At 44.3% G+C, this 26,637-nt stretch overlaps 1 protein-coding gene and 1 non-coding gene across 3 annotated transcripts in view; one reads left to right on the forward strand and one right to left on the reverse strand.

Annotated features, from left to right (window-relative positions):
* Positions 1 to 26,637, reverse strand: part of SMC5 (structural maintenance of chromosomes 5) — a 57,914-nt gene continuing 31,277 nt past the window's right edge. For both annotated transcript variants that reach the window (XM_038769900.1, XM_038769899.1), the window contains 9 exons: positions 22,084 to 22,207; positions 21,052 to 21,174; positions 14,660 to 14,785; positions 8,367 to 8,462; positions 7,726 to 7,830; positions 7,358 to 7,477; positions 2,576 to 2,755; positions 2,380 to 2,475; positions 1 to 1,466 (listed from right to left, as the gene is read on the reverse strand). In XM_038769900.1, coding sequence (XP_038625828.1) covers positions 1,323 to 1,466; positions 2,380 to 2,475; positions 2,576 to 2,755; positions 7,358 to 7,477; positions 7,726 to 7,830; positions 8,367 to 8,462; positions 14,660 to 14,785; positions 21,052 to 21,174; positions 22,084 to 22,207 — 1,114 coding nt within the window. In that variant the 3' untranslated portion in view covers positions 1 to 1,322. The remainder of the gene's footprint in view (positions 1,467 to 2,379; positions 2,476 to 2,575; positions 2,756 to 7,357; positions 7,478 to 7,725; positions 7,831 to 8,366; positions 8,463 to 14,659; positions 14,786 to 21,051; positions 21,175 to 22,083; positions 22,208 to 26,637) is intronic.
* On the forward strand, positions 15,535 to 15,672 carry LOC119948385. Its single transcript, XR_005456784.1, has one exon. It is a non-coding gene; the product is annotated as a small nucleolar RNA SNORA7 (small nucleolar RNA).

Here is a 26,637-nt window from a genome sequence, read left to right on the forward strand (position 1 = left end):
AAGAAAAAAAGATGCTTCCCATAATTTTTTTTAACAGTAACACATTTAATATGTTCAAATGGTTATATTCCAAAGAAAACCTCTAAGAAACAGGATAAACTCAGTTTTTGAGCCTTTTAGGGAGAATGTTAATTCTGTGGGTTATATTTTAGACTCAGTTCAATTACTTATTTCAGACAGGCCAGGCCAATCAGAAGAGAACTTGGCCACTGCTGCCAGATTCAAACCTACAGTCAGGGGGAAAAAAAAAAAAAAAAGGAGGGGCAGTCTTTGGAGTAAACTTAGTTCCTTACATTATGTACTTTAAATGGGGCAGAATTTGTTTCATATTATCGATTGGAATAAGAGTTTAATGATGAACTGATTTCTTTAGTGGAAAACAAAAATGAAAGGAATGATTAGATGCTGTAGATATCAAGTGCACTGGACTGACTGAAAATGTTCTAGAAATACCATAATTGGAAGTTTAAAAAATGTCTTCAGGTTTTAAACTAATGAGTTTTAAAGTACTGAGAAATTGCAGATAGAAATGAGAATGAGTGCTTGTTAACCTTCCTATTCAGGAGTTAGAAAAATATACATTTCTTATAAAAAAACTAAACAATTTTAGAAGATGAAAAACAGTTCATTTTGTACAAAACACCCATAATTCTTCTTTGCTTTTTTTAGTCCAAAGAATTGTCCTTTTTAGTCTTGTTTTGTTCAACCCCCAGTAGCCACCTTGTGGCTCTTTAAAAAAAGTTCCTCTATGATTTTCAAAACAGAATATTTCATTCTGTCAGAAATCGGAGACCTCAGACCCAAATCTCAAATTTTGGGGGGAAGATATATATACAGGTGTAGATGTACAAAGTCATGTTAGCATATTCAAGGCAAAACCTTTACCTCGACTCTTTCCTTATCAATTAAACATGATTACTGGTAAAAAGTTTAGAGGCAGTTCTAGTTCAAACAGTGATTCAAAGTCTTTTCTACACTAATTTCTCAAGGTTATCAAGTTAATCAAAATTCTTGAAGACGGTCCCCAACCACCCCCTCGATAATTTATGGGTTATATCACCTGATATAATACCTTGGGAAAACTCAATAACCCAACACCATGGCATTAGGGAACCAGATTTAACAAGAATTTTGACTACCCACCAGTTTTCAGAGAAGGAATATTAACTCCAAAGTTTCAAATTTATCAAACCAACTCTATTTGACATGAGGTTTCCAAAACTAAATGACTCACTGCATCTAAGCAAGCATCCTCTTTATAATTACAGAGCTGTTGAATGAGAAACAGTTTTACGGCAAAAGTCCAAAAGCCTCGGATTTCATTACTGATCCAGTGGGTTACCTTCCATCCGCTTTCGCCTTCTACGGAAAGCCTTTAAATTCCATTTGCTAGGCTCCAGCATGTAAGGACCATTATAGACAAACAACACTGTCATTTTCTCAGCATAAGTGAGATTCTGCAGAAGCTGAAATGTTGAAACACATACACAACATTAGCGTAATAGAAGTCCGCCTTTCTCTTTTGCCACATTTCTATGGTATTTATCACTGAGGACCCATAAACTTGTTTCTAGGTTCCTCTCCAGTACTGGTTGACGACTGAACACTAGAAAACCGAGTTGTTAAATGATCTTTGGGCATTTGGTTTGGGATAATTTTTTGATCTGGTAGTGTTCACTTGGGCTAGGGACAGCCCAAATGGACTGGGAAGTTTTTGTTTTTTTCCAGCTGTGGCTGAAAGCAACAACAAAAAAGAGTATCATTTTTGCTGCCCCTGACATATGCACCTTATTAACACATGAACTACGGATGAACATCTACCATACACTTACGCGTGACAGCCTCAACAAGCTTCCCCATTCTTGTCTGCCACTTATCTAGTCACAGCCATGGTGACAAACACGCCTGAGTGGTAACTTGAATAATGTAATTGTACTTGAGGTAAATGAGCTAAAAAGGAAAATACGATCATAGTCATTTGGCATTGAATGTTGCACCTCACACACGGAAGCGCAACCTAGCTCCCGTGGGTGACGCTTTTAAGAGTGCATCTCTCACTCTCGGCTCAACCCTCTCCTTTTTTGAAAGCTGAATTAAATGTATGCCAAAGTTCAGTGGGTGGGTGGGGCGCAGGATGGGGACAAAAGGGCTCTGCTTAATCCCACAGACTCTGAAATTAGGAAAATAGAAATTAGATTGGAAGGGCATGTGACTAAATAGGGCCCCTCAGACCCTCAAGTTTAAGTATTCCCTATTTCAACACCCTTTTAGAATTCTCAAGACAATAAGAATGAGTTCTCATATTTCTTTCCTCCATCAAGACATTCCCTGCTACTCCCTGGGGAGAAATGAGGCACTTTCTCGCCACCCATTACTTACCTTTGGGGTAATTAAGAAGTATTGAGAGGTGCTTTCCTGACAGGCAGTCTTCACAACCATATCAAATACTCTCCTCTCATTTACCGGGTCCATTCCCTTACGAATGACAAAAAAATAATTTTCAAAAATCTCCTGACTGTACTGCACGATAGCTCTTTAGAGGGTAGGCTCTTATATCATCAGACAGTGCCCGTACCTGATTTATTTCATCCACCACTCTGAATGGACACTTATTGAGGTCCTGCAGGGCCATCAAGTACAGCATGGTAGAAACACTTCTCTCGCCTCCACTCTGATGATGGGGAGTCAGTTCGTGCAACTGGCTATTACTGCGAAACTTAACTCTAATTCGAATTCCGTATTTATCGTAGTCTTCCTGAAAAGCAGACAGGCTTTTGTGAAAAATATTTCTCAACTAAGGAGCAATCAAGGCACCTCAAGGACTGCCGACTGCTACTGGAATGATCAGAGCTATTATGGTCCAGAGGCAGCTCTCAGGGAATGCCTTTTTTTCTTTTAGCCGTCCATTCAATTTGTACATTTCCCCAAGAACCAGGAAAACTTTAATGCAGCTATACAGCGAGGGGCACATGCTACCCACAGCCTTAATGGCCAGTTTTCTGATCTGCAAGTGGGGAAGGGATAGAGAATCAACCACCCAACCAGTAGTATTTATTGCGTGCGGCACTGTACGAAGCACTTGGGAGAGTACGACAGAATTAAACAACAGTGAATCTACTTCTGCCTCAGACCCATGTTCAAAGCCTTTCTAAAATTCCACCTCCCCTAATCTGCCTTCCCCAATTAATTCCCAGCATCCCATGTTTCATCAACTCATCCGCCTTCCTTAACATTTATGTATTTATTTATAGCCATCCTCAGCATGTGAGTATATGTAAAATAATTGACTGTACAATTGAATATATATATTTTTTGCCTCCCCTATTACAGGATAAGTATTTTGGGGGCACAGAATGAGTCACTTGTTTTGTACTTTCCAATATATTGCACCCAGTGTGTGCTCAATAAATGCTATTTACTACTACTTCCCATGACCACAACCACTGCTACTACTCCTACCACCATCACCAACACACCACTACTACCACTACTACTACCACCAGTACTACTAATACTCTGTCTGGCCTGGCCCTTCAGGAAGCCTCAGAATGCTGACGTACTATCCACCTCTCTGGGCCATGCTGGTGTCTGGGGTTTCCAGACCACACCAGCCCCTACCACCACCTGGACCCTGCTTAGAGGCAGCATGGCCTGGTAGCAACCAGAAAGGGAAACCAAGGGTGAGGGCTTCCCCAATTAAACCCTCTTTTACCAGCTCCCTCTCTCTTCTGTGTCGCCTGTGCACTCAGATCTCTGACCTCTGGGCATCTGATATTCGGCCCACCTTCAGCCCCACAGCACTCTGTACATATCTACAAATTCTATATTATACATTATTTATAGTAATGTCTCCCCATCTAGGCGATAAGCTCATTGTGGGCAGGAAATGTGTCTGCTCAACTCTGTTGTGTTAGTGCTTAGTACAGTGCTCTGCACACAGTAAGTGCTCAAATGCCATTGACGATGATGATGATGTGAGGAGAGGGCCCAGGAGGAAGAGAATAAGTAAGAGAAGGAGAAGGAAGCAGTGAGGGACTGGGAGACGAGTCATGAAAATGAAGGAAAAAAACGAGAAAAATGGGGCAGTGGGGAAAAAAATAAGAACAGTGAGACAGTGAGAGCGGAAGGGGAGGAAAAAAAAGGCTAGGGAAGAGAGTTTAAGAACTTGTAAGGCTTTGATCATCACTTTACAAGGGAGAACAGGTCATTTTAAAACAGCCCCTGGAAGCCCTGTATCCCATAAACCCCACCCAGAGTTCAGGAAGCTTGAAAATCTGCGCTCTCTACTCTGAGAGTCCTCTAATTATAAGACTCCGCCCAAGGGATAGCAAAGGAAATCCTTTACCACTTCAAATGGAAGGAATTTTCCCCTCCCAACCCACTCTTTCAGACCATGGGTTGAAAAGAAAGTTGATTTAGATTGAAGACACAATAGTAGTAGTTGTATTTGTTAAGTGCTTACTGTGTGTGTGCACACAGTAGGGGGTACGGAGCAAAGGCCAGGGCAACTGGTACACAGATGACTCAGGCCAAATCTGGAAAAGGCCTGCTGGGCTCCTGGCTAGCCTCCGAAGAGAAAAACTTCCAGTCCACCTCTGGAGCTGCAGCCTGCTGGCTGGAAGTGACAGGACACCACTCTCCCCACGGAGGGCAGGAGCTGGATTGCATGTTCCCCGTGGGCAGGGATCCTAACAACTCCATTACACTGTACTCTCCCAAGCAGTTAGTACAGTGCCCTGCCCCAGTAAGCGCTCAATAAATACCATGAATTGATTGACTGGCTGACCTCTTCAAGAGATATGAGAATGAGGCACAGTGAACAGGTGGGCTTGAGATGAGAGAAGACTAAGTTCATGTGTAATAAGAAAAGAGTGAATAAATAGGAGGGAGAGAGGTAGGTGACTGCCTTTTAGCCAACGGTCAGCAGCTTCTGCTCGATGTGGAGAACAGGCAATCGTTGAAGGTGTTTGAGGAGTTGGGATGACAGATGCAGAACATCAATTCAGAAAAATAATCTGGGCAGCATCGTGAAGGACCTGACAAATGTCTGGACCAGAGTGGTGGTCATTTGGAAAGAAAGGAATGGATGGATGCCAGAAATATAGTGGAAAACATGATTTGGCAACAGATTGAATTTGGGGCTTCAAAGGGAGGGAGAAGTCAAGGACAATGCCTAGGTTATGGATTTAAGAGATAGCTGGATAGTAGCAGTGTCAAAAGTTACAGAAAAGGTAGGAGAAGGAGAGAATTTGGGAGGGAAGCTGGGGGTGGTTCCGTGTGGGGCATATTGAGCTTAAGGTGGCAGCAGGACACCCAAATAGAGATGATGTGTAGGCAAGAGGAAATGTGAGACTGCAGAGGAGAGAGGTTAGGATTATCAAGGTAGAGTTGAGAGTCACCCGCCTAGAAGTGGTATTGAAGCCACGGGGGGAGCGTTGGAATACTGGGAGGGCCGGGACTTCATACAGCCCTGCTGGACTAACGAGAAACCTTCAAGCGGTGCCTTTTACAGGACGATACTGAATGGCTTTGATTAGTCACTGTTGCTATAAATTTATTATTTTTCTGCATTTATTATGCTATTTCTTTCCTTGTGTGTCTCTAGTTCCTTGCCCTTAAAGATTGTGAGCCTTTTGTAGGCCAGGGACATGGCTAAATTACCACTTTTTTTTTTAAATGGTGTTTGTTAAATACTTACTATATGCCAGGCACCATTCTAAGCACTGGGGTAGATACAGGGTAATCAGTCCATGGACACAGTCCATGTTGCACATGGGGCTCACCCTTGTGCTTTTCTGCAGCACTTGGTGCTCAATAAATGCAATCAATAAAATAAGAAAATTAAGCTATCTCAGCTGTGCTACTCCAGACAACCTCATTAGTGGTTTAATTACACCTATCTGCTAATAATGATACTAAGAATCCTACTACTACTAATAATTATTATTATTGTTGCTGTGCTATTTAAGCACCTATGTGCTAAGCACTGGAGTAGATACAACATGATCAGATCAGATACAGCCCCTGCCCCACATGGGGCTCATAACCTAAGGAGGAAGTGGGGGACAGGTATCAAATCCCCTTTTGACAGATGAGGAAACTGAGGCCCAGAGAAGTAAAGCGACTTGCCCAAGGTCACACAGCAGACAAGCGGCGGAGCCGACATTAGGACGCAGGTCCTCTGACTCCCGGGCCCAGGCTCTTTCCACTACGCCACGCTGCCTTTGCTCCTGCTCTGCCCAAAAAGCTACGAGGGGTGAGGCTAAACACAAGGTACATGGGATTTTTTTGTTGCAGGAGAGAGGAGGGAAAGATGTTAGGGCCAGGTCTCCATGACCAGCCCCCTCAAACTGGCACTAATAAACTTGAAGATGTTCATTATTGGATGGCTATTCCAAAAAGCTGGGGCTGAAGATCTGAAACCCAACAAGGGCAACTGTGGTAGTACAACAGAGAGTGGCGGGGATCTTGGAAAATGGGCATTTACCTACTACCACATCCCAAATCCCATGCAGTAACAGTCGTAGTAACAGTAGTTATTAAGTGCTTACTGGGTGCAGGGTACTGAACTAAGCGCTGGCAGAAAATACACAGGTGGGAATTTTCCCTGTTCCTGCTCCTCCTGGGGCTCACATTTGCAAAAGCTCCATATTGTTTTGGTACATTGACATATAACCCACTGGCTATCTCCTGAAATTTTTGCAGCTGCCCAAGAGTCTGGTGGAACTCATCTCTCCCCAACTTCATTCAAGATGCTATCATAGAGCTTAGAACAGTGCTTGGCACTTAGTAAGTGCTTAATAAATACCATTATTATTATTATTATTATTACTACCTTCTCCTCATTGGAGACACAAGGTAGGGGCCAATTCCCAGAATCGCAGAGCAAATGCAAGTGTCAGCCGAATACTCTGACTACCACCACGTTCCCAGCAGAAACTGGGGCTCGGAGGAAAGCAGGAGCAGCAATAATAGTGGGAAGAACCACCTTTCCAAGTTTCAGCAAGTAAGTAAAGGAATTTTTGTCATCACCCAAACTGTGCTTCTGGAGACTGAAATGCCTGAGAACCCAACTTTCTTTGTTACACACTTACTAGTCTTTAAAAATCTCCAGTTAGGCAGCTGACTAAACCCAAGAACATATATATATATATATATTTAAATTACCATTAATTTACAATAACTGTCAATGGAAGAATTGAGACCTTAACATAAACTATAGTTTTCCATAATTTTATATAATGGATATATATATATAATTTTATATACTACATTATGAAGAATATTATCATCTAACTCCTTTGTAGAACTTCAGTTTACAAAGGTAACACTTAAAAACCTATCGAGTGAATTATACCTCATTTTCTGTATGGAGATCAACTTCGCCAGCACATTGCATGGAACTAAAAAAGTTGCTGAATTTTTCATTTATTTTTCCTATCAGTTGTTTCAAAGGAATAAGCCACCTTTCTTTAACCTGAAAATAACAACATCAAGAAGAACCATGATTCTATTATAGCAACCTTTATATGAAACAATGTCTACATTCATTCAATTGTATTTATTGAGCGCTTACTGTGTGATTCTTTTTATAAACAATCAGTATGCCTTGAAATACTGAATTCCATTTACAAGTACAGCACATCACTCCACCTATGCATTTTTTTGCATTTACATTAATGATGGCAATACGTTATGGGAAAATGTGAGAGTGTGCATTATTACCTGGGTAATATTTTGCCTATAATCATCCAATTCACCTTCACATTTCTTCACTTGTGCAGTTAACTGCTGTATTTCCTGTTCTCTCTTCCTGTATTCTTCAACAACCTAGCAGCAAAAAGCACTTTAAGACAAGTCTTTCAGAGTACAAAACATCAGACAAAAATGTGTATCAATTAAAATCTTAACTGAAAAATGACCAGTTGGGTTGCATTTGTTTACATGCAATTAACTTATGCAGTCCTTATGTACTAAAAACAAGACATTTCTGTCTTTTGAAGAAAAAAAGTTAGACATTTCAGTATTTCAGGTTAGCCTGACTATTCTTTATAAAAAGGAAAGGCACAGAACATTCTGTTCTTTTGGAAGAATCTATTTAAAATTCTAATAGATTCAGAATCTGGCATTTACAGCACATTGTCCCTGCTGTCTAGCTTATTATTACCAAAAGCTCTAGTACAGAGTGGGAGGTAAGTACGAGAAAGAGAGAGAGAGAGAGAGAGAGAGAGAGAGAGAGAGAGAGAGAGAGAGAGAGTGAGAGAGTGAGAGAGAGAGAGAGAGAGAGTGTGTGTGTGTGTGTGTGTGTGTGTGTGTGTGTGTGTGGTGGGGAGGGGGCCGAGGGGTGGGGATAAAAAAAACCATACCGAAGCAGTTAGGCCTGTGAAGCAGGAAGCTCTTGATCTCTCTTCAGCTAATAAAACATCAATTTCATCCAATGTGTTTGGGAGATCTTGGAAAGCCTAAAGAAAGAAAGAAAGAAAAAAATGCCTTTTAGAAGAGAGGAGAGTCAACTTTTATTAAATAATAATAACAGTATTGATTGGGGTATTTGTTAAGCACTTACCATGTGCCAAGCACACTACTAAGTACTGGGGCAGATGCAAGATAAGCAGGTCAAACACAGTTCCTGCCCCTCATGGGGGTTCACAGTCTAAGTAAGAGGGAGAACAGGTACAGAAAAGTGGTGAAGCCGGAATCAGAACCCAGGTTCTCTGCCTCCCATGCCTGGGCTCTTTCCATTAGGCCACAGTGAAGGGGTGAGCCGCTCCCCTTCTTCCACTGCCGGGCAACTGGGTCTGGGTGCAAGTGGCCCATGGGAGAAGGGCCTGATATTGGCGCTCTAGGGCTGCTCGGGTGCGCTCGGCCTAGAAGTGGCAATTTATCTTGCCCTCCCTGCAACCCCCGCACTACTCCAGCCTCCTGCAGGCAGGGGTTGTCTGCCCTGATTCGAAAGGAGCCACGCTGACTTGCGTGGCCCATTGAGCAGCAGGGGATCCAGAATATGGTGGGAGCAGAGCACGGGGCCCCAGTGGCCAGCACGAGCTGCTCAGGATGGAGCCAGGTGGGTGGATTCTCCTTGTGGAGGACCTGCAGAGACCCCCAAAATGCGGCACTGGCATCCTCTGCCTTCCCCTCCCTTTCCTTCTTCCCTAGGTTAACTGGTCGCCCCGGGCCAGAAGCCGCTCTACTGCCCATGGGGCCGAGCCAACCCCTTCCTTGTGCCAGTCCCAGCTCTGCCAACCCAACACTGGCGGAGGAGGCTGGCCTCCCAGGGGCATTGGTGTTGGAGGGACGAATAGTCCTAGCTCACCACAGGTTCAATCAATCAATAAGAGGCATTTGAGTGCTTACTGTGTGTTGTAAATTGGTTAGTACAGTGCTCTGCACAAAAGCACTCAATAAATACCACTGATGATGACTGTGTGCAGAGCACTGTGCTAAGTGCTTGGAGAGTACAATAAAAGAGTTAGCAGACACATTCCCTTCCCACAAGGAGCTTACAGTCTAGAGGGGGAGGCAGACACTAAAATAAATTTTGGATCAATCAGTCTGGTATTTATTGAGTGCTGTGTGTAGACAGGGACTGTACTAAGCACTTGACAGAGTACAACACAATATAATAGACACATTCCCTGCCCACAACGAGTTTACAGTCTAAGTGCTGTGGAGCTAGAGGGTGGAGGTGAATAGCAAGTGCCTTAAAGAGTCTTAATGTGCACGATTCTTGGACCAGTCCAGTAGCTGTGTCCTGCTGGCTCCACCTCCAGTAATTCACTGATTCTTTCAATCGTATTTATTGAGCGCTTACTATGTGCTTGGGAGAGTACAACAGGAACATCCCTGCCCACAGTGAGCTTACAGTCTAGAGGGGGAAGACAGACATTCATATAAATAAATTATAGGTGTGTACATAAGTGCTGTGGGGCTGGGAGGGGGATGAATAAAGGAAGCAAGTCAAGGTGACATAGAAGGGAGGAGAGGAGGAAAGGAGGGCTTAGTCAGGGAAGGCCTTTTGAAGGTCTTTTTCCAGCACCAAGGGGCTGGATGGACTAGTAACCAAGGAAGGGGTTGGATAGGAGTGATCCGACAGACAATTACTCTCCCCGCCTATTGTCCCCATGAAGTGGACACTAAGGCAGGAAAGTAACACGATTCAGTAAAGCGTTATCAAACTAAAATAACTCCTTCTGGGGCTATACTAAAACATACTGACCCATTACACTTGAAACTCAAAAAGGCCCTAAAATGGCATTATGAATTAAACTCAGTAATGTTTTTCCTCATACTTTTGTGAAGGACCCTATGGTTAAATTAGTAAATGGATATTGTACTCTCCCTAGCGCTTAATACAGTGCTCTGCACATAGTAAGCACTCAATAAATACGATTGATTGAACGAATGATGAATCTCAGTTTCAAGACTCAAAAAATCTAATCTCATTAGCCTGTTTAATATCCCTCAGAAGCACTGCATTTTTTTTTAAACAAACCAGCTGTATTCACTTTTGGGAAAATAGCAACTTTTCCTTAAATTATATTTTGAGTGGTAAACTACACATGGTAACCCTTAAACTGGCAATTTTTCAACTTTTTTGACCTATAACCCGCTCAAGGTTTCCAAGCATCCCTAACCACTATGTGGTGGCCAGCCTGATTTAACTGTAGGTCACAATGTGGGAAGTAAAAGCCAAAATGGCTTGGGAGAAAGAGAGCAAGGAATTCCCTGAGACCAGGAAATCAGGTATTGATAGAAGAGTGGTTAGAAGAGATATGTGAAGTCTATTTCCCACACCCAAACTGCGGGACAGGAAAATAGCCATCCTATAAGAAAAGAAAGCCGCCTCAGGAGTCAAACATTTCTATCTGGACAATCAATCACTCAATGGTATTTATTCATTCATTCATTCATTCAATCGTATTTATTGAGCGCTGTGTGCACAGCACTGTAATAAGCGCTTGGGAAGTACAAGTTGGCAACATATAGAGACGGTCCCTACCCAACAACGGGCTCACAGTCTAGAAGGGGGAGATAGACAAAAAAACAAAAACATTTTAACAAAATAAAATAAATAGAATAAATATGTACAAGTAAAATGAATAGAGTAATAAATATGTACAAACACATATACATATATACAGGTGCTGTGGGGAGGAGAAGAAGGTAAGGCCGGGGGGATGGGGAGGGGGAGAGGAAGGAGGGGGCTCAGTCTGAGAAGGCCTCCTGGAGGAGGTGAGCTCTCAGTAGGGCTTTGAAGGGAGGAAGAGAGCTAGCTTGGCGGATGTGCGGAGGGAGGGTATTCCAGGCCAGGGGGAGGGCGTAGGCCGGGGGTTGATTGTGGGACAGGTGAGAACGAGGCACAGTGAAGAGGTTAGCGGCAGAGGAGCGGAGGGTGCAGGCTGGGCTGTAGAAGGAGAGAAGGGAGGTGAGGTAGGAGGAGGCGAGGTGATGGAGAGCCTTGAAGCCAAGAGTGAGGAGTTTTTGCCTGATGCGTAGGTTGATTGGTAGCCACTGGAGTTTTTTGAGGAGGGGAGTAACATGCCCAGAGCGTTTCTGCACAAAGATGATCAGGGCAGCAGCGTGAAGTATAGACTGAAGTGGGGAGAGACAGGAGGATGGGAAATCAGAGAGGAGGCTGATGCAGTAATCCAGTTGGGATAGGATGAGAGATTGAACCAGCAGGGTAGCAGTTTGGATGGAGAGGAAAGGGTGGATCTTGGCGATGTTGCGGAGGTGAGACTGGCAGGTTTTGGTGACGGATTGGATGTGAGGGGTGAACGAGAGAGCAGAGTCGAGGATGACACCAAGGTTGCGGGCTTGTGAGACGGGAAAGATGGTAGTGCCGTCAACAGTGATGGGAAAGTCAGGGAGAGGGCAGGGTTTGGGAAGGAAGATAAGGAGTTGAGTCTTGGACATATTGAGTTTTAGATGGCGGGCAGACAGCCAGATGGATGTCCAGAGAAGCAGTGTGACTCAGAGAAGCAGCGTGGCTCAGTGGAAAGAGCTCGGGCTTTGGAATCGGAGGTCATGGGTTCAAATCCTGGCTCCACCAATTGTCAGCTGGGTGACTTTGGGCAAGTCACCTCACTTCTCTGGGCCTCAGTTCCCTCATATGTAAAATGGGGGTTAAGACTGTGAGCCCCCCGTGGGACAACCCGATCACCTTGTAACCTCCCCAGCGCTTAGAACAGTGCTTTGCGCAGAGTAAGCGCTTAATACATGCCATTATTATTAGATGGAGATGTCTTGAAGGCAGGAGGAGACACGAGCCTGAAGGGAGGGAGAGAGAGCAGGGGCAGTGATGTAGATTTGGTGCAGAGACGTAGATTTATTGAATGCTTACTGTGTGCAGAGCACTGTGCTGAGCACTTGGGAGAACAATACAAAAGAATATGCATAGACGATCCCATGGCCTACCGGATAGAGCTGCGAATCAGAAGGACCTGTGTCCTAATTCCAACCCCTCCACTCGTCTGCTGTGTGACCTTGAGCAAGACACTTAACTTCACTGTGCCTGTTACTTCAGCTGCTAAATGGCAAGTAAGACTGTGTCCAAACTGAGTAGCTTACATCTACACCTGTGCTTAGTACAAGAACTGGCACATAGTAAGCACTTAAATACCATTTAAAAAAAAAGGAGCTTACAGTCTAGAGCTTGCATGGAAAACCAATTTGAGGATTTGGAAAGAGGGGAGTGAATCAGTCAGGATAAAAGACAACTGTATGAAACAGAAGCAGAAAAATGGAAAGTCTGACCTCCTTTGGTCCTCTGGAAGGATGGAGCCAAAGAAACCTGCCCCAAGAAGCTGGAAGTTGCCAATGAAATTGCCAAGTTGCAGATATGGACTAACCACAGACAACCCCAGATTTCTTGCAGTGGGGCATAAGAAAGGTGCTGGGGTAAAAGGGAAAGTTGAAGTGGCAATAGGAACTGTCTAAACTTACGGAAAGGTAGAGTGCAACTGATTTCTCTTACATTGCTATTTGGCTCTTTGCACATTATACACTCAAAACTGGTTAATGTAACTCATCTGGGGTTGTGGATGTATCAGGTAAGTGAAAAAGGACCCAAACTTACTGTGGAGAGACATGCTCTATTGGAACTCTACTGGGGAATGTGTGTAATCCCCGTGAGCTACCACCAGTGGCATTCTAGAATTAGGAGTGTGCTGGCTGGACTTTGACTTGGCTTGTGCGGTCTAACTGAAAAGTCCAGCTGGTGATGACTGTGAAATCAGAGGTATGGGCCACGGACTCCTGAAGACTGATTCTGTTCCAGGAAGGGACAAATCCGGAAGGCTTTTGGACACTGGTAGATTCCAGGTAACCAGGAGTTCTCTTTCCCATGAACTTGGGGTTCTCTTAGCTGGGAGAAGACTGAGGAAATCCCAACATGTCACATTCCACAACGTCACTAACAAAACAAAATCCCCACCCTGATTACTCACATTACAGAATTAAAGGCTGGAGGAGAGTGGAGGAGGAAGGTGCCCAGAGAAAGACACTCACCTCATGCACAACTTTCCTGCCTGTTGTCGCTCTTTAGGGTTCTGTAGTTCTAGTCTCTGTGACCTCTTTCAAATCCCCCGGCAATGACCCTAGGGCTCCCAACCCCCGGCTTGATAAAACACCATCCCCAGCTTTTTAACTCTAGCAAAAACAGTCATTTATACTAAGATAAAGTGAACCTCTTTGGTGGGAAAAAAATTGAATTTTTAAAATTACACAGTTGGGGAGTGAAATGAATCATTCTGAAAGGAGTGGCAAAAGAAAATATTTCTTGGGTACGTTAACTCTGTTTAACTCTGTTTCCGTTGAGAACTGCAGCACTGCCTCCTTTTGTAGATGTTTAGATTACTCTGCTGATGGTAAAACTACATCCATGAGTGTGAGTGTTTCGGAGACAGAACCTCTTGCACAATGCGCCCATGAAAATGCAGTCAGGCACCTTTTTCTCCCCATCCATCCTCCCGAGTCGACGACGCGCTTGGTCGTGTACCACTTAAGCACTTTGATACTCATCCCAGCCCCAAGGTAATTGCGTAAATATTCTTATATTCTACTATTTCCCTTATCCTTAGTCTATTTTAATGTCTATCTCCTCCTGTAGATTGTAAGCTCCTTGTGGGCAGGGATTGTGTCTACCAACTCCTAAGTGCTTAATACAGCGTTCTGCACACAAGAATTGCTCGATAAATATCATTCATCGATTGATGACACTAATAATAGTAGTATTTGTTAAGTACTTACTATGTGCCAAACACTGTACTAAGCACTAAAGTAGATATAATCAAGTTGGACACAGTCCCTGTCACACATGGAGCTCACAGTGTAAGTAGATCTAAGTACTTAGGAGATTATAAAACAGTAAACAGCTCACAGTCGAATAGGAGAGGACAGACACAAATGAAAGTGTGAGTAGGAGGATATAACAGAAAGTGTTCATGTATGTCAGAATGAAATAACTGAATATGCAACTGAACATTCAAACAGTTATTCATAAGTGTCATACATAAGTGCTGAGGGTAGGAATAAAATACATCAGTGCCATCTACATTCTAGGAAGGAGGAGATCAACTTTTTAAGTAAACTAAGTTAGTGATTGGGCTTAGTAACATCGTCACACCATTATTTTGCATTATGCATTATAGATACTTACTGCCTGATATTCCACAGGAATGGATTGTTCCGGGCTGAGGTTACACACATTCTTAGCTTTCCTTAGAAGTTCCCTACACTTTTCCAATAATTTTCGTTTCTTGTCTTCCAAGACAACATACTGTCGCTGTAATCAAAAGAAAAATCTGAACGTTATAAAATTGCTTTGGAGATTTGGATTGCAGCCCCTTTTTTAATCAAAGGCCTTCTTGTTCAATAGGTACAGGAAATCCAGGACTCTACTTGGCCAAAACACTACTGAAGAAAAAGAAAAAGCTACTGAAAGGGGCAATTCTGAAAGAAAGAGAGAGTATTTCAACATATAGCTGAAATTTATATTTCACTACGTAGATTGGTATAACTACATAGACATTTCTCCAATGTTTACGTGGGAATGGGGGCAAAATTTGAATTCTGGCCTTTTTGAGAATCATAGATAAACATTAGCACCTATCAGGAAAAGACTTCAACATATAGTACATGCAAACCCCACTAATAAAATGGGTCAGGACCGAAACCACTCCAAGTAAATGTGTTTTATGGAAAAAGGGAATTCTAAATTCAATTCTGGGAGGCCTTTTTCTGAGTGTCAAGGAGCTGTGCACCCAGGAGTCTTTCAAAGACTCAGCTTTTCCAGCTCAGGAATGGACGGGCAAAGTCACCACAAGTGGAAAGCAGGGAAAAGCACGGCAGCAGCCCCAAAGAATGGGAACTGCTGGAGTACATACACTCTGGAAAGATGGGAGTTTTCAGCATGAACTTTTTGGCTCAGAATGTGGCAAACTACCTACAGCCATAAATTCATCCTCTACTTGTGCTTATTTGTCTACATGGAGAAAAAACATCTCTCAGATTGCTTTGTACTATGTCTCGCCTTCCCTCTCATGATCACACCTGGAGAGTTTCCAGTATTCTACCAGTCTCGGCTAAGGGAGGGAGAGTCAAGCAGAGGCATACCCATTCTATTCCTAGCTTGAGCAGTGGCTAGCCAACGGAAGGCAATCTGCCACAGGTCAAAAGTTACCTGTGCTGGGCAGCAGCGGCATGGGAGAGTGTCGAGGGCAGAGACTCAAGTTTACTGTACGGAAGACGGCAATGGTAAACCACTTCTGGATTTTTACCAAGAAAACTCCATGGATACACTACCAGAACGATTTGCAGATGGAGAGTTGGGCATTCTGGGAGAGATGTGTCCAAGGAGTTACTATGGGTTGAAAATGACTCGACAGCATAAGCCACGATGTCTCAAGTGGTCTTTTTTTTTTTTTTAACTGGCAACAGCAAGCCAAGGACAAGAACTGTGATTAGCATGGGAGGGAACACCTCTCTAAAATACATACATATCGCTTGATCATACATCATAATTTATCATAATCCCATCATACTGGTAAAATGGGGTAAGCATATATTGCTGGGAAGGCAGCCCTCACAGGACTGTAGCATAATAATAATAATAAAAAATAATAATGGTATTTAAGTGCTTACTATGTGCAAAGCACTGTTCTAAGCGCTGGGGAGGTTACAAGGTGATCAGGTTGTCCCACGGAGGGGGGGGGGGGGGCGCTCATAGTTTTAATCCCCGTTTTACAGATGAGGTAACTGAGGCACAGAGAAGTTAAGTGACTTGCCCAAAGTCACACAGCTGACAGTTGGCGGAGCCGGGATTTGAACCCATCACCTCTGGCTCCAAAGCCCGTGCTCTTTCCACTGAGCCACGCCGCTTCTCATCCCCGTGAACTATCACCCAGGGATGGGGGAGATCTGAGACTCTCCAGAGACAACCCCCTCCCCACCCACCTCGGGTGTCTTTAAATGATCCCACTATGTGAAACCCTGTAGTTCTGGATTTCACTCTCGGCTACTACTGTTTTCTCTCGGAAAAACAAAAATTCTTACTAAATATCGTGGGCAGGAGGGTTTGAGATGAAAGAGAGAAAAAAACTACACTTTGGGAGCCCTCTGGTGGAAGAACGATTAAATGCCTGCAATAAAATATTTGCTACAAACCTTAATTGGGCAGAAAACTTTTCATAGGACAAAGTTGTTCAAATTCACTTCCCAAATGAGCTTGAATTTTTCAGTTATAGCAGTGCTGAAGTGATGCACATGAACAATGCATTTAACCATTAAAAAAACACAAAGATTCTCAACTCTGAGCTCTGATACATAGGTTTACGGTCCAAACTGGGAATCTGTATCTCTGTGTACTACAGTAAACCAAAAGAATTGAGAAATTGAAAATTCCAAGCTTCACTTGCACCTGCAGATACAGGTATTCTTCTCTGAATGTTTTCAAATGTAACCATAGCATCAATCAGTTTCTACTTTCTATTTTTGCTTTAACTAATGAGGACAGTGGTTCAGAGACAAATCTGGAGAAAGAAAAGGTGAGGAGGATTAACAGATATATGCAGAGGGTACTTCAGTGTAGCATGCTATGCAGGTCAGTTTAAAAGATTCCAGTTTTGCCCATGTAATCAGTGCTTCTCATCCATTGAGAGCACTCAGTACAATGCTCTACATGCAGTAAACAATGAATGCCACTGATTTGTGGAAAGGTGCCACATCACAACTAAATGAAAAAAATATCCCTGGTTTGGGGAGAAAGGGGAAGGTTGGGGCACTCATTGGATTAGGCTCCCCAAGTCTGGCATATTCGGAACTTTTGGTGTGCAGGTCTTCAGACTTTAAATGCCAACTCCATGGGGGACAATGGCCCCCACATCTTTTTGAGCTCAACACTCAGCCGTGCTTAGCTCCTGTCTCTGAGAAGGTGCAAAATGATGGCTATCCAGCCTGTTAGAGGGGACAGGCTTGTAAGAGCTGAGTCCCAATTTAGCCTCCTAAAATCCCCATCGCCTTTTCACCCTACACTCAAAATGAAGGGTTTTCTTGTTTGTTTGATTTTTAATGGTATTTGTTAAGCGCCTACTATGTGTCAAGCACTATTCTAAGCGCTGGGGGTAGATACAAGTTTAGCAGGGTGGACACAGTCCCTATCCCACACGGGACTCGGTCTAAATTGGAGGGAGTAGGATTTAACCCCTCCTCATTTTAGAGTTGAGGAAACTGAGGCACGGAGAAGCAAAGTGACTTGTCCAAGGTCACACAGCAAGCAATTGGCCCATGCTCTTCCCCATAAGCTCCCACTGCTTCTCTTAAGGAGACCCTCCTTCCATATTTCTGGAAAGAGAGGTCTGGCCTCCTTCTAATCCTGACCAGATTAATAATGATGGCAATTGTTAAGGGTTTACTATGTGTGAAGCACTGTTCTAAGTGCTGGGGGGATACAAGGTGTGGGGCTCAATTTAGGGTGTGTCAGGAGAGGGCCAAGTCAAAGATTTTTTGGCTCATCCTAGTGCCCAACCTCTAAAGCAGTTTCATCTTTCAACTATAAACGGTTTCCTCTCCCCAACATCCCACTTGCCTTCCTGGCCTCTCAGGGTGAAGGGCTTCAAGGGGGTAGAAGGAGGGGGCTTAAACTGCAGCTGCTTCTAGCCACAGTGGCTTCTACCTGGCTCCAAATCAGCCACGGATGCAGTCAGCTACTCGGGCTTGCCGTAACCCTGAAGCTGCGAGTAGCAGTGTGTGGGTTTGGATGAAGCCCTTGCTGCTTGGATTCAAGTAGGAGCCACCACGGGTGGAAGCGGCTGCAATTCTGTGAAAGGATTGGGTGGTCCAGACCTGGCCCATGAACCTGATAATAATAATAATAATAATAATGGCATTTGTTAAGCGCTTACTATGTGCAAAGCACTGTTCTAAGCGCTGGGGGGGATACAATGGGATCAAGTTGTCCCAGGTAGGGCTCACAGTCTTAATCCCCATTTTTACAGATGAGGGAACTGAGGCTCAGAGAAGTTAAGTGACTTGCCCAAGGTCACACAGCAGACTCGTGGCGGAGCCAGGATTCGAACCCACGATGTCTGACTCCAAAGCCCAGGTTCTTTTCCACGGAGCCACGCTGATGAAACCAACTGGAGGGCTGGATATGGCCCACTCCCGGCACTTTGTGGGGTACGAGCCCAGGGCCTGGAACTTTGGACCAGGGTGCCTCCTCCCTAACGAAACTGGCAATAGTGGATAGAACACGGGCCTGGGAGTCAAAAGGTCATGGGTTCTAATCCCAGCTCCACCACTTGTCTGCTGGGCAAGTCGCTTCACTTCCCTGTGCCTCAGTTACCTCACCTGTAAAATGGGGATCGAGACCGTAAGCCCCACATGGGTCAGGAACTGCATCCAACCTGATTTGACTGTATCCACCCTAGCGCTTAGTACAGTGCCTGGCACAAAGTAAGCACTTAAATACCATAATAATAATTATTATCGAGAATACATGTATCAACCCTCATTTCTGAGGCATATTCAGCTCAGCCCTATAAACCAGCTTTCCTATAAACCAGCTTTCCTTTGACAGGTGCAATACTAAGGCATTTATACAATGAGTCCACTGATTCTTGAGCAACCTTCCCAGTAAACTCAATGGTAAATCTAAATGGGGCCCAGTAAATGTTAGCTTAGTTCACCTGTCAATCAATGGCATTTACTGAGTGCTTACTGCATGCAGAGCACCGTACTAAGCACTTGGGAGAGTTCTGCAGAGTTGGTAGAGACGTTCCCTGCCCACAAGACGTATATAGTCAGGGAGGGGGGAGATCCTACCATTGACAGATGCTTTGGGCTTTGCCTATGTGAACCGCCTAAATGTTTTACTACGGTTGACTTGATTTCTTAACCTCACACCACTGAGTTTGCTAATTACCACCCAGGACTGTGTAATCCACAACCTTGATTTTTCATTGGAATCTTTAGTACAACAGTTACCGAGCAATCAACTTTATTTATTGAGGGCATACTGTGTGCAGAGCACTACACTAAGCACTTAAAGAGTACAATATAACAGAGTTTGTAAATACGCTCCCTGCCCACAGTGAACTTACAATTATTAAAAAAAAGTTAAACCCACACAGAATGGAATGCATTCTTCAAAACCCCAGAATCAGTGAGTTGCTGAGTTAATAATGAGACTCAGGCCTGACTCGGTTTGGTGCTTCCTAGAGAACCAACAAAACGTTATCCTGTAAAATCTCACTTCTAAAATTTATAAAATAATGGTGCAAATTTAAAAATTAGAAATCACCTAAAGCAGTTAACCCAGAATATAATCCAAGACTTTAAGGACATTTTATCCTCTAAAAACTCTCAATGGAGATGACAGTCATCTCTGAATTTTGATAATGATTTATCTAGAGTTACTTTAGTACATTTTCCCAGGTTTTATTATATCTTCGCAGTAAACATAAGAAATGGATTTAAACTGATACTACACCAAAGCCCCTGAAACAAGCCAATGGAGGCAGTAAAAGGTACTGCTGAAAAATAGGCAGTAATTTACAGTTCACTTGCAATTACAGGATAGAGAAACAGCAATCAAATACATTATCAGGTAGTACATATTGATTACAGAGACTCCAGTATCCAGGGGATGAGATGTAAACACAGATAACGATCTAGTTATTTATCAAGTGGTGTTGTTTTTTTAATAAAGGATGCAAAATTTCCACATTTTGAGCAAAGTGGTCAATATTTCACTTCTGATTTTAAGTGCTTATTATCTTTGTCCAGAAACGCTCTGAGCATATTACTCCCCTCCTCAAAAATCTCCAGTGGCTACCAATCAATCTGCGCATCAGGCAGGAACTCCTCACCCTGGGCTTCAAGGCTCTCCATCACCTCGCCCCCTCCTACCTCACCTCCCTTCTCTCCTTCTACTGCCCAGCCTGCACCCTCCGCTCCTCTGCCGCTAATCTCCTCACTGTACCTCGTTCTCGCCTGTCCCGCCGTCGACCCCCGGCCCACGTCATCCCCCGGGCCTGGAATGCCCTCCCTCTGCCCATCCGCCAAGCTAGCTCTCTTCCTCCCTTCAAGGCCCTGCTGAGAGCTCACCTCCTCCAGGAGGCCTTCCCAGACTGAGCCCCTTCCTTCCTCTCCCCCTCGTCCCCCTCTCCATCCCCCCATCTTACCTCCTTCCCTTCCCCACAGCACCTGTATATATGTATATATGGTTGTACATATTTATTACTCTATTTATTTATTTATTTTACTTGTACATTTCTATCCTATTTATTTTATTTTGTTGGTATGTTTGGTTCTGTTCTCTGTCTCCCCCTTTTAGACTGTGAGCCCACTGTTGGGTAGGGACTGTCTCTATGTGTTGCCAATTTGTACTTCCCAAGCGCTTAGTACAGTGCTCTGCACATAGTATGCGCTCAATAAATACGATTGATTGATTGATTGATTGATTGAGTAAACAACCAGTGGCCAGTTGCACAATGAAATTTTAACCTGCTGAATTTTAATGTGCCTTTTCATGAATGAAAGGTCAAAACCTACCTCTAATGTATAAAGTTGTGAGCTTCTTGCTTTATATTCAGCTTCCACTTTATTTTTCTCAGAGATCACATTCGTGTTCTGAAGAAACAAGTTTATCTTACGGATGTTCAATTTCAAGCACGTCTAGAAAAGGAAACCAGAAAACAATGTCTTCACACTTGACAAAGGCATCCTGGCTTACCTCTACCTCTTTTATACATGGTGAACTCAGGAATCAAACAAAACAAATGAATTATTTTTACAATGAACTTCATTGTGGTTGACCACACAACTGCTTTTTGCAACCAAATTTTAAAGGACATATTTTTTAGGGAATTAACTCTCAAAGAGATACATATATGAAATCAAAAGACTAAACACCAGCCGTTTCAAGTTATAAAATACGTACCCGTGCAAAAATCCACAAAAATATTTATATTTTTAATTTTCTTGTATTTGTTAAGCACTTACTATGTGCCAGGCACTATATTACATGCTGAGATAGATATATGATAATCAAGTTGGACACAGTCCAAGTCCCACATGAGACTCAGTCTTAATCCCCCTTTTACAGATGAGGTAACTGAGGCACAGAGAAGTGAAGTGACTTGCCCAAGGTCACACAGCAAACAAGTGGCAAAGCCGGGAATAGAACCCAGGTCCTTCTGACTCCCAGGCTCGTGTTCTATCCATTAGGTCATGCGCTTCTCTAGACAAACTGAAGCCTGTTTAATTATTATGGTATTATTATTATTATATTTGTTAAGCACTTACTATATGCCAAGACTGTACTAAGACCTGGGGTAGATGCAAGATACCCTTGAGATACCCTGGGACTCACAGTCTAAGTAGGAGGAAGAACAGGTACTGAGGCCCCACTTTACAAATGAGGAACTTGGGGCACAGAGAAGTCAACTGACTTGCCCAAGGTCACACAGCAAACGTGTAGTAGAGTCAGGATTAGAACTCAGGTGTGATGACTCCCAGTTCTGTCGTCTATCCATTAGGCCCCACTGCTTTTCAGAAGACACAGAAGTTAAGAGAAAGCCATACCTTAATCAACTGTGCTTGTTCAAAAACGAGTTTTGTTTTTTGGACGTTAATTTCTCTGATTTTGGCATTTGTCTCCTGCTGCGCCTCTTCAAGGTTGAAGACATCCTGTTCCATCAGACTTAAACTATATGAGAAGCCTCGTTAATGTGATCATGAAATGCTTCAACAAAAGGATTTAGCAGTAACTCTATCATAAATTACCACTAACAGAATTGGTTTTTTTTTAAAAAAGGGTAGAAATATTGTTACCTTGAATTTTCCTTTCATACTATAAAGGGCTTCACAATTGTTTGGAAATTCTTAATTAAGTACGGGCTATTTTTTCGGTAGGAAACCACAAGTATTATACTCCTAGAGTTTCCATCCTCCCTTAATGCTAAAATCTATGCCCTCAACACCATCCTTTCTGCTAAACTCAATTCCTTCATTCTCCTTTTCCCCCGGTCACTCTGGCCCCACCAACCACCAGCTCTGGATCACTCTCCCAAGTCTGCTGCCCCGCTGCTGCATGTGTGCAGCAGAACGTTCTTGGTGGGAATCCAGAAACCAGCTCAATCCATCCACCAATGGTATTCATTACTGAGTACTTGCTGGGTGCTGAGCACTGTACTAAGCATTTGGAAAAAAGTACACTAGAGTTGGTAAAATAAATTACAGCCAGTGGAAACAGTAGAGTATGAGGACACTTAACGTAAGTACTGCGGGGCTCAGCCCTGCTGCTTCAATTCACCCTGGTCTACTACTGTTTAGCCGTCTCTTTTACTCAGCCACATGACTACACATCTGTCATTGATGCTTGTAGCCCCCAAACTATTCCAGATGTTGGTATTTGTTAAGTGCTTCCTATGTGCCAAGCACTGTTCTAAGCACTGGGGTAGATACAAGGTAATCAGGTTGTCCCACATGGGGCTCACAGTCTCAATCCCCATTTTACAGATAAGGCAACTGAGGCACAGAGAAGTGAAGTGACTTGCCCGAAGTCACACAGCAGACAAGTTACGGAGCCAGAATTAGAACCCACGACCTCTGGCTGCCAAGCCCATGCTCTTGCCACTAGGCCATGCTGCTGCTTTACATTGGGAGTGATCTTCCCCAAGTACTAACTCTCTCTTCATCAGTGCCCTCTTATGCCCTTATTCATTCATTCACTCAATTGTATTTATTGTGCGCTCACTGTGTTCAGAGCACTGTACTAAGCGCTTGGGAAGTACAAATCGGCAACATATAGAGATGGTCCCTACCCAATAATGGGCTCACAGTCTAGAAAGGGGAAACAGACAACACAGAACAAGTAGACAGTTCCTTCCCAACTGCCTCAAGAGGTTTCTTAGCCTGCTCCCAAAATTGCTCCCCTTTGACTTGTGCCCTGGACCCCATGCCCTTTTACCTTTTTAAAATATTTGCTCCCACTCTCATTGCTATCTTCAACCCCTCACTTCTCCCCTCTGCCTTCAAAAAATGCTCAAGCCTTTCTTTAATGGAAAAAAGCCCTCTCTAATGATAAGAATACTAACAGCAATAATAATAATGATATTCGTTACACGCTTATGATGTAACCCGGTGTGGGCAGGGACTGTCTCTCTTCCGTACATTTAACTCCCTTCTCAGGCCCCCTGTTCCTCCCCCTCCTCCTTCCCTCACCCTCAACGATCTGGCCTCCTACTTCATCAGTAAAATTAACTCCATCAGGTCTGAGCTCCCCAAAGTCACTCCTCCCCCTTCTCCAACCCCCCTGCTCTCAACCCTCTCCGCTACTCTCCCATCCTTCCCAGCAGTATCCTCAGATGAGATCTCCTCCCTCCTCTCAAGTGCTACTCTGGCCACCTGTGCTTCTGACCCCATTCCCTCTCATCTTATGAAATCTCTCGCCCCTTTCCTCCTCCCTTCCTTAACATCCATCTTCAACCGCTCACTCTCCACTGGTTCCTTCCCCTCTGCCTTCAAACATGCCCATGTCTCCACCACCCTAAAAAAACCCTCTCTTGACCCCACCTCCCCTTCTAGTTATCGCCCTATCTCCCTCCTACCATTCCTTTCCAAACTCCTTGAACAAGTCGTCTACACCTGCTGCCTCGAATTCCTCAAAGCCAACTCTCTCCTCAACCCCCTCCAATCTGGCTTCCGTCCCCTACATTCCACCGAAACTCCCCTCTCAAAGGTCACCAACGACCGCCTGCTTACCAAATCCAACGGCTCCTACTCTATCCTAATCCTCTTCGAACTTTCAGCTGCCTTCGACACTGTGGACCACCCCCTTCTCCTCAACACGCTATCCAACCTTGGCTTCACAGACTCTGTCCTCTCCTGGTTCTCCTCTTATCTCTCCAGCCGTTCATTCTCAGTCTCCTTTGCGGGCTCCTCCTCCCCCTCCCATCCCCTTACTGTAGGGGTTCCTCAAGGGTCAGTTCTTGGTCCCCTTCTGTTCCCTATCTACACTCACTCCCTTGGTGAATTCATTCGCTCCCATGGCTTCAACTCATCTCTACGCTGATGACACCCAAATCTACATCTCTGCCCCTGCTCTCTCTCCCTCCCTTCAGGCTTGTGTCTTCTCCTGCCTTCAGGACATCTCCATCTGGATGTCTGCCCGCCATCTAAAACTCAATATGTACAAGACTCAACTCCTTATATTCCCTCCCAAACCCTGCCCTCTCCCTGACTTTCCCATCACTGTAGACAGCACTACCATCCTTCCCGTCTCACAAGCCCGCAACCTTGGTGTCATCCTCGACTCTGCTCTCTCATTCACCCCTCACATCCAATCTGTCACCAAAACCAGCCGGTCTCACCTCCGCAACATCGCCAAGATCCGCCCTTTCCTCTCCATGCAAATCGCTACCCTGCCGGTTCAATCTCTCATCCTATCCCGACTGGACTACTGCATCAGCCTCCTCTCTGATCTCCCATTCTCCTGTCTCTCCCCAATTCAGTCTATACTTCACTCTGCTGCCTGGATCATCTTTATGCAGAAACGCTCTGGGCATGTTACTCCCCTCCTCAAAAATCTCCAGTGGCTACCAATCAACCTACGCATCAGGCAAAAACTCGTCACTCTCGGCTTCAAGGCTCTCCATCACCTCGCCCCCTCCTACCTCACCTCCCTTCCTTCCTTCTACAGCCCAGCCCGCACCCTCCGCTCTTCTGCCGCTAACCTCCTCACTGTGCCTCGTTCTCGCCTGTCCTGCCATCGACGCCCGGCCCACATCCTCTCCCTGGCCTCGAATGCCCTCCCTCCGCACATCCGCCAAGCTAGCTCTCTTCCTCCCTTCAAAGCCTTACTGAGAGCTCACCTCCTCCAGGAGGCCTTCCCAGACTGAGCCCCCTCTTTCCTCTCCCCATCCCCCCGGCCCTACCTCCTTCCCCTCCCCACAGCACCTGTATATATGCTTGTACAGATTTATTACTCTATTTTACTTGTACATATTTACTATTCTATTTATTTTGTTAACGATGTGCATCTAGCTTTACTATTTATTCTGATGACTTGACACCTGTCCACATGTTTTGTTTTGTTGTCTGTCTCCCCCTTCTAGACTGTGAGCCCACTGTTGGGTAGGGACCGTCTCTATATGTTGCCAACTTGTACTTCCTAAGCACTTAGTACAGTGTTCTGCACACAGTAAGCGCTCAATAAATACAATTGAATGAATTAATGAATGACTGTAAGCTTGTTGTGGTGGGAATGTGTCTTTTGTTTTGTTGCATTGTGCTGTTTCAAGTGCTTTCTGCTACTACTTTCTACTCTTGGCATGAGACTGTCTCTGCTGAGTTATCTTGTTCTGACTTTTCTCCTCTTCCTCCCCCTCCTTCCTCCCACGGAGAGGGTAAAGAGGAAGTGGTGTCGCAGGTGAGAAGAAGTGTGGGGCGGGGGGGATGGGGGCCTTGTTTGCAGCAATAGCTGTCACTGTGGTCAGTTTAACAAAAGAAAAGAAAATTACTGGAGCATGGGAGTGATGGGGACCAGGGAGACAGAGATCAAGGCCGGGATCTAGGAAGGGAATGGAAAGGAAAACAGTGTTGGATAAGGGATGAGAAGCAGTGTGGTCTGGTGGATACAGCCCAGAGCCCGAGAGTAAGAAGGACTTGGGTTCTAACCCCCTCTCTGCCACTTATCTGCTGTATGACCTTGGACAAATCACTTCACTTCTCTGGGCCTCAGTTCCCTTATCTGGAAAATGGGGATTAAGACTGTGAGCCCCCATGAGGGACAAGGACCTGATTAACTTGTATTTGCCCCAGTGCTTAGTGCAGTGCCTGGCACATAGTAAACGCTTTAACAAATATCATAAAAAAAGCAAAAGGATAAGAAGGGTCGGGGGGGGGGGGGGGAGCAATTTTTATTTCCCTCTAGTATTCGGCCACCACACTGAGGCTGGATCTGGAACAGATCCTAATTGTATTTTATGATAATAATGATGATGGTATTTGTTAAGCTCTTACTATGTGCCAAGCACTGTTCTAAGCACAGCATCACCCATGATGCAACCACATTTTCAAGTACTGTAACCTGGTTGTCTAGTGGGCACATGGCCCCTTGGATTTTTTCAGGTAAAG

The sequence above is a fragment of the Tachyglossus aculeatus genome, chromosome X4 (assembly GCF_015852505.1).
Source record: "Tachyglossus aculeatus isolate mTacAcu1 chromosome X4, mTacAcu1.pri, whole genome shotgun sequence".
NCBI lineage: Eukaryota > Metazoa > Chordata > Mammalia > Monotremata > Tachyglossidae > Tachyglossus > Tachyglossus aculeatus.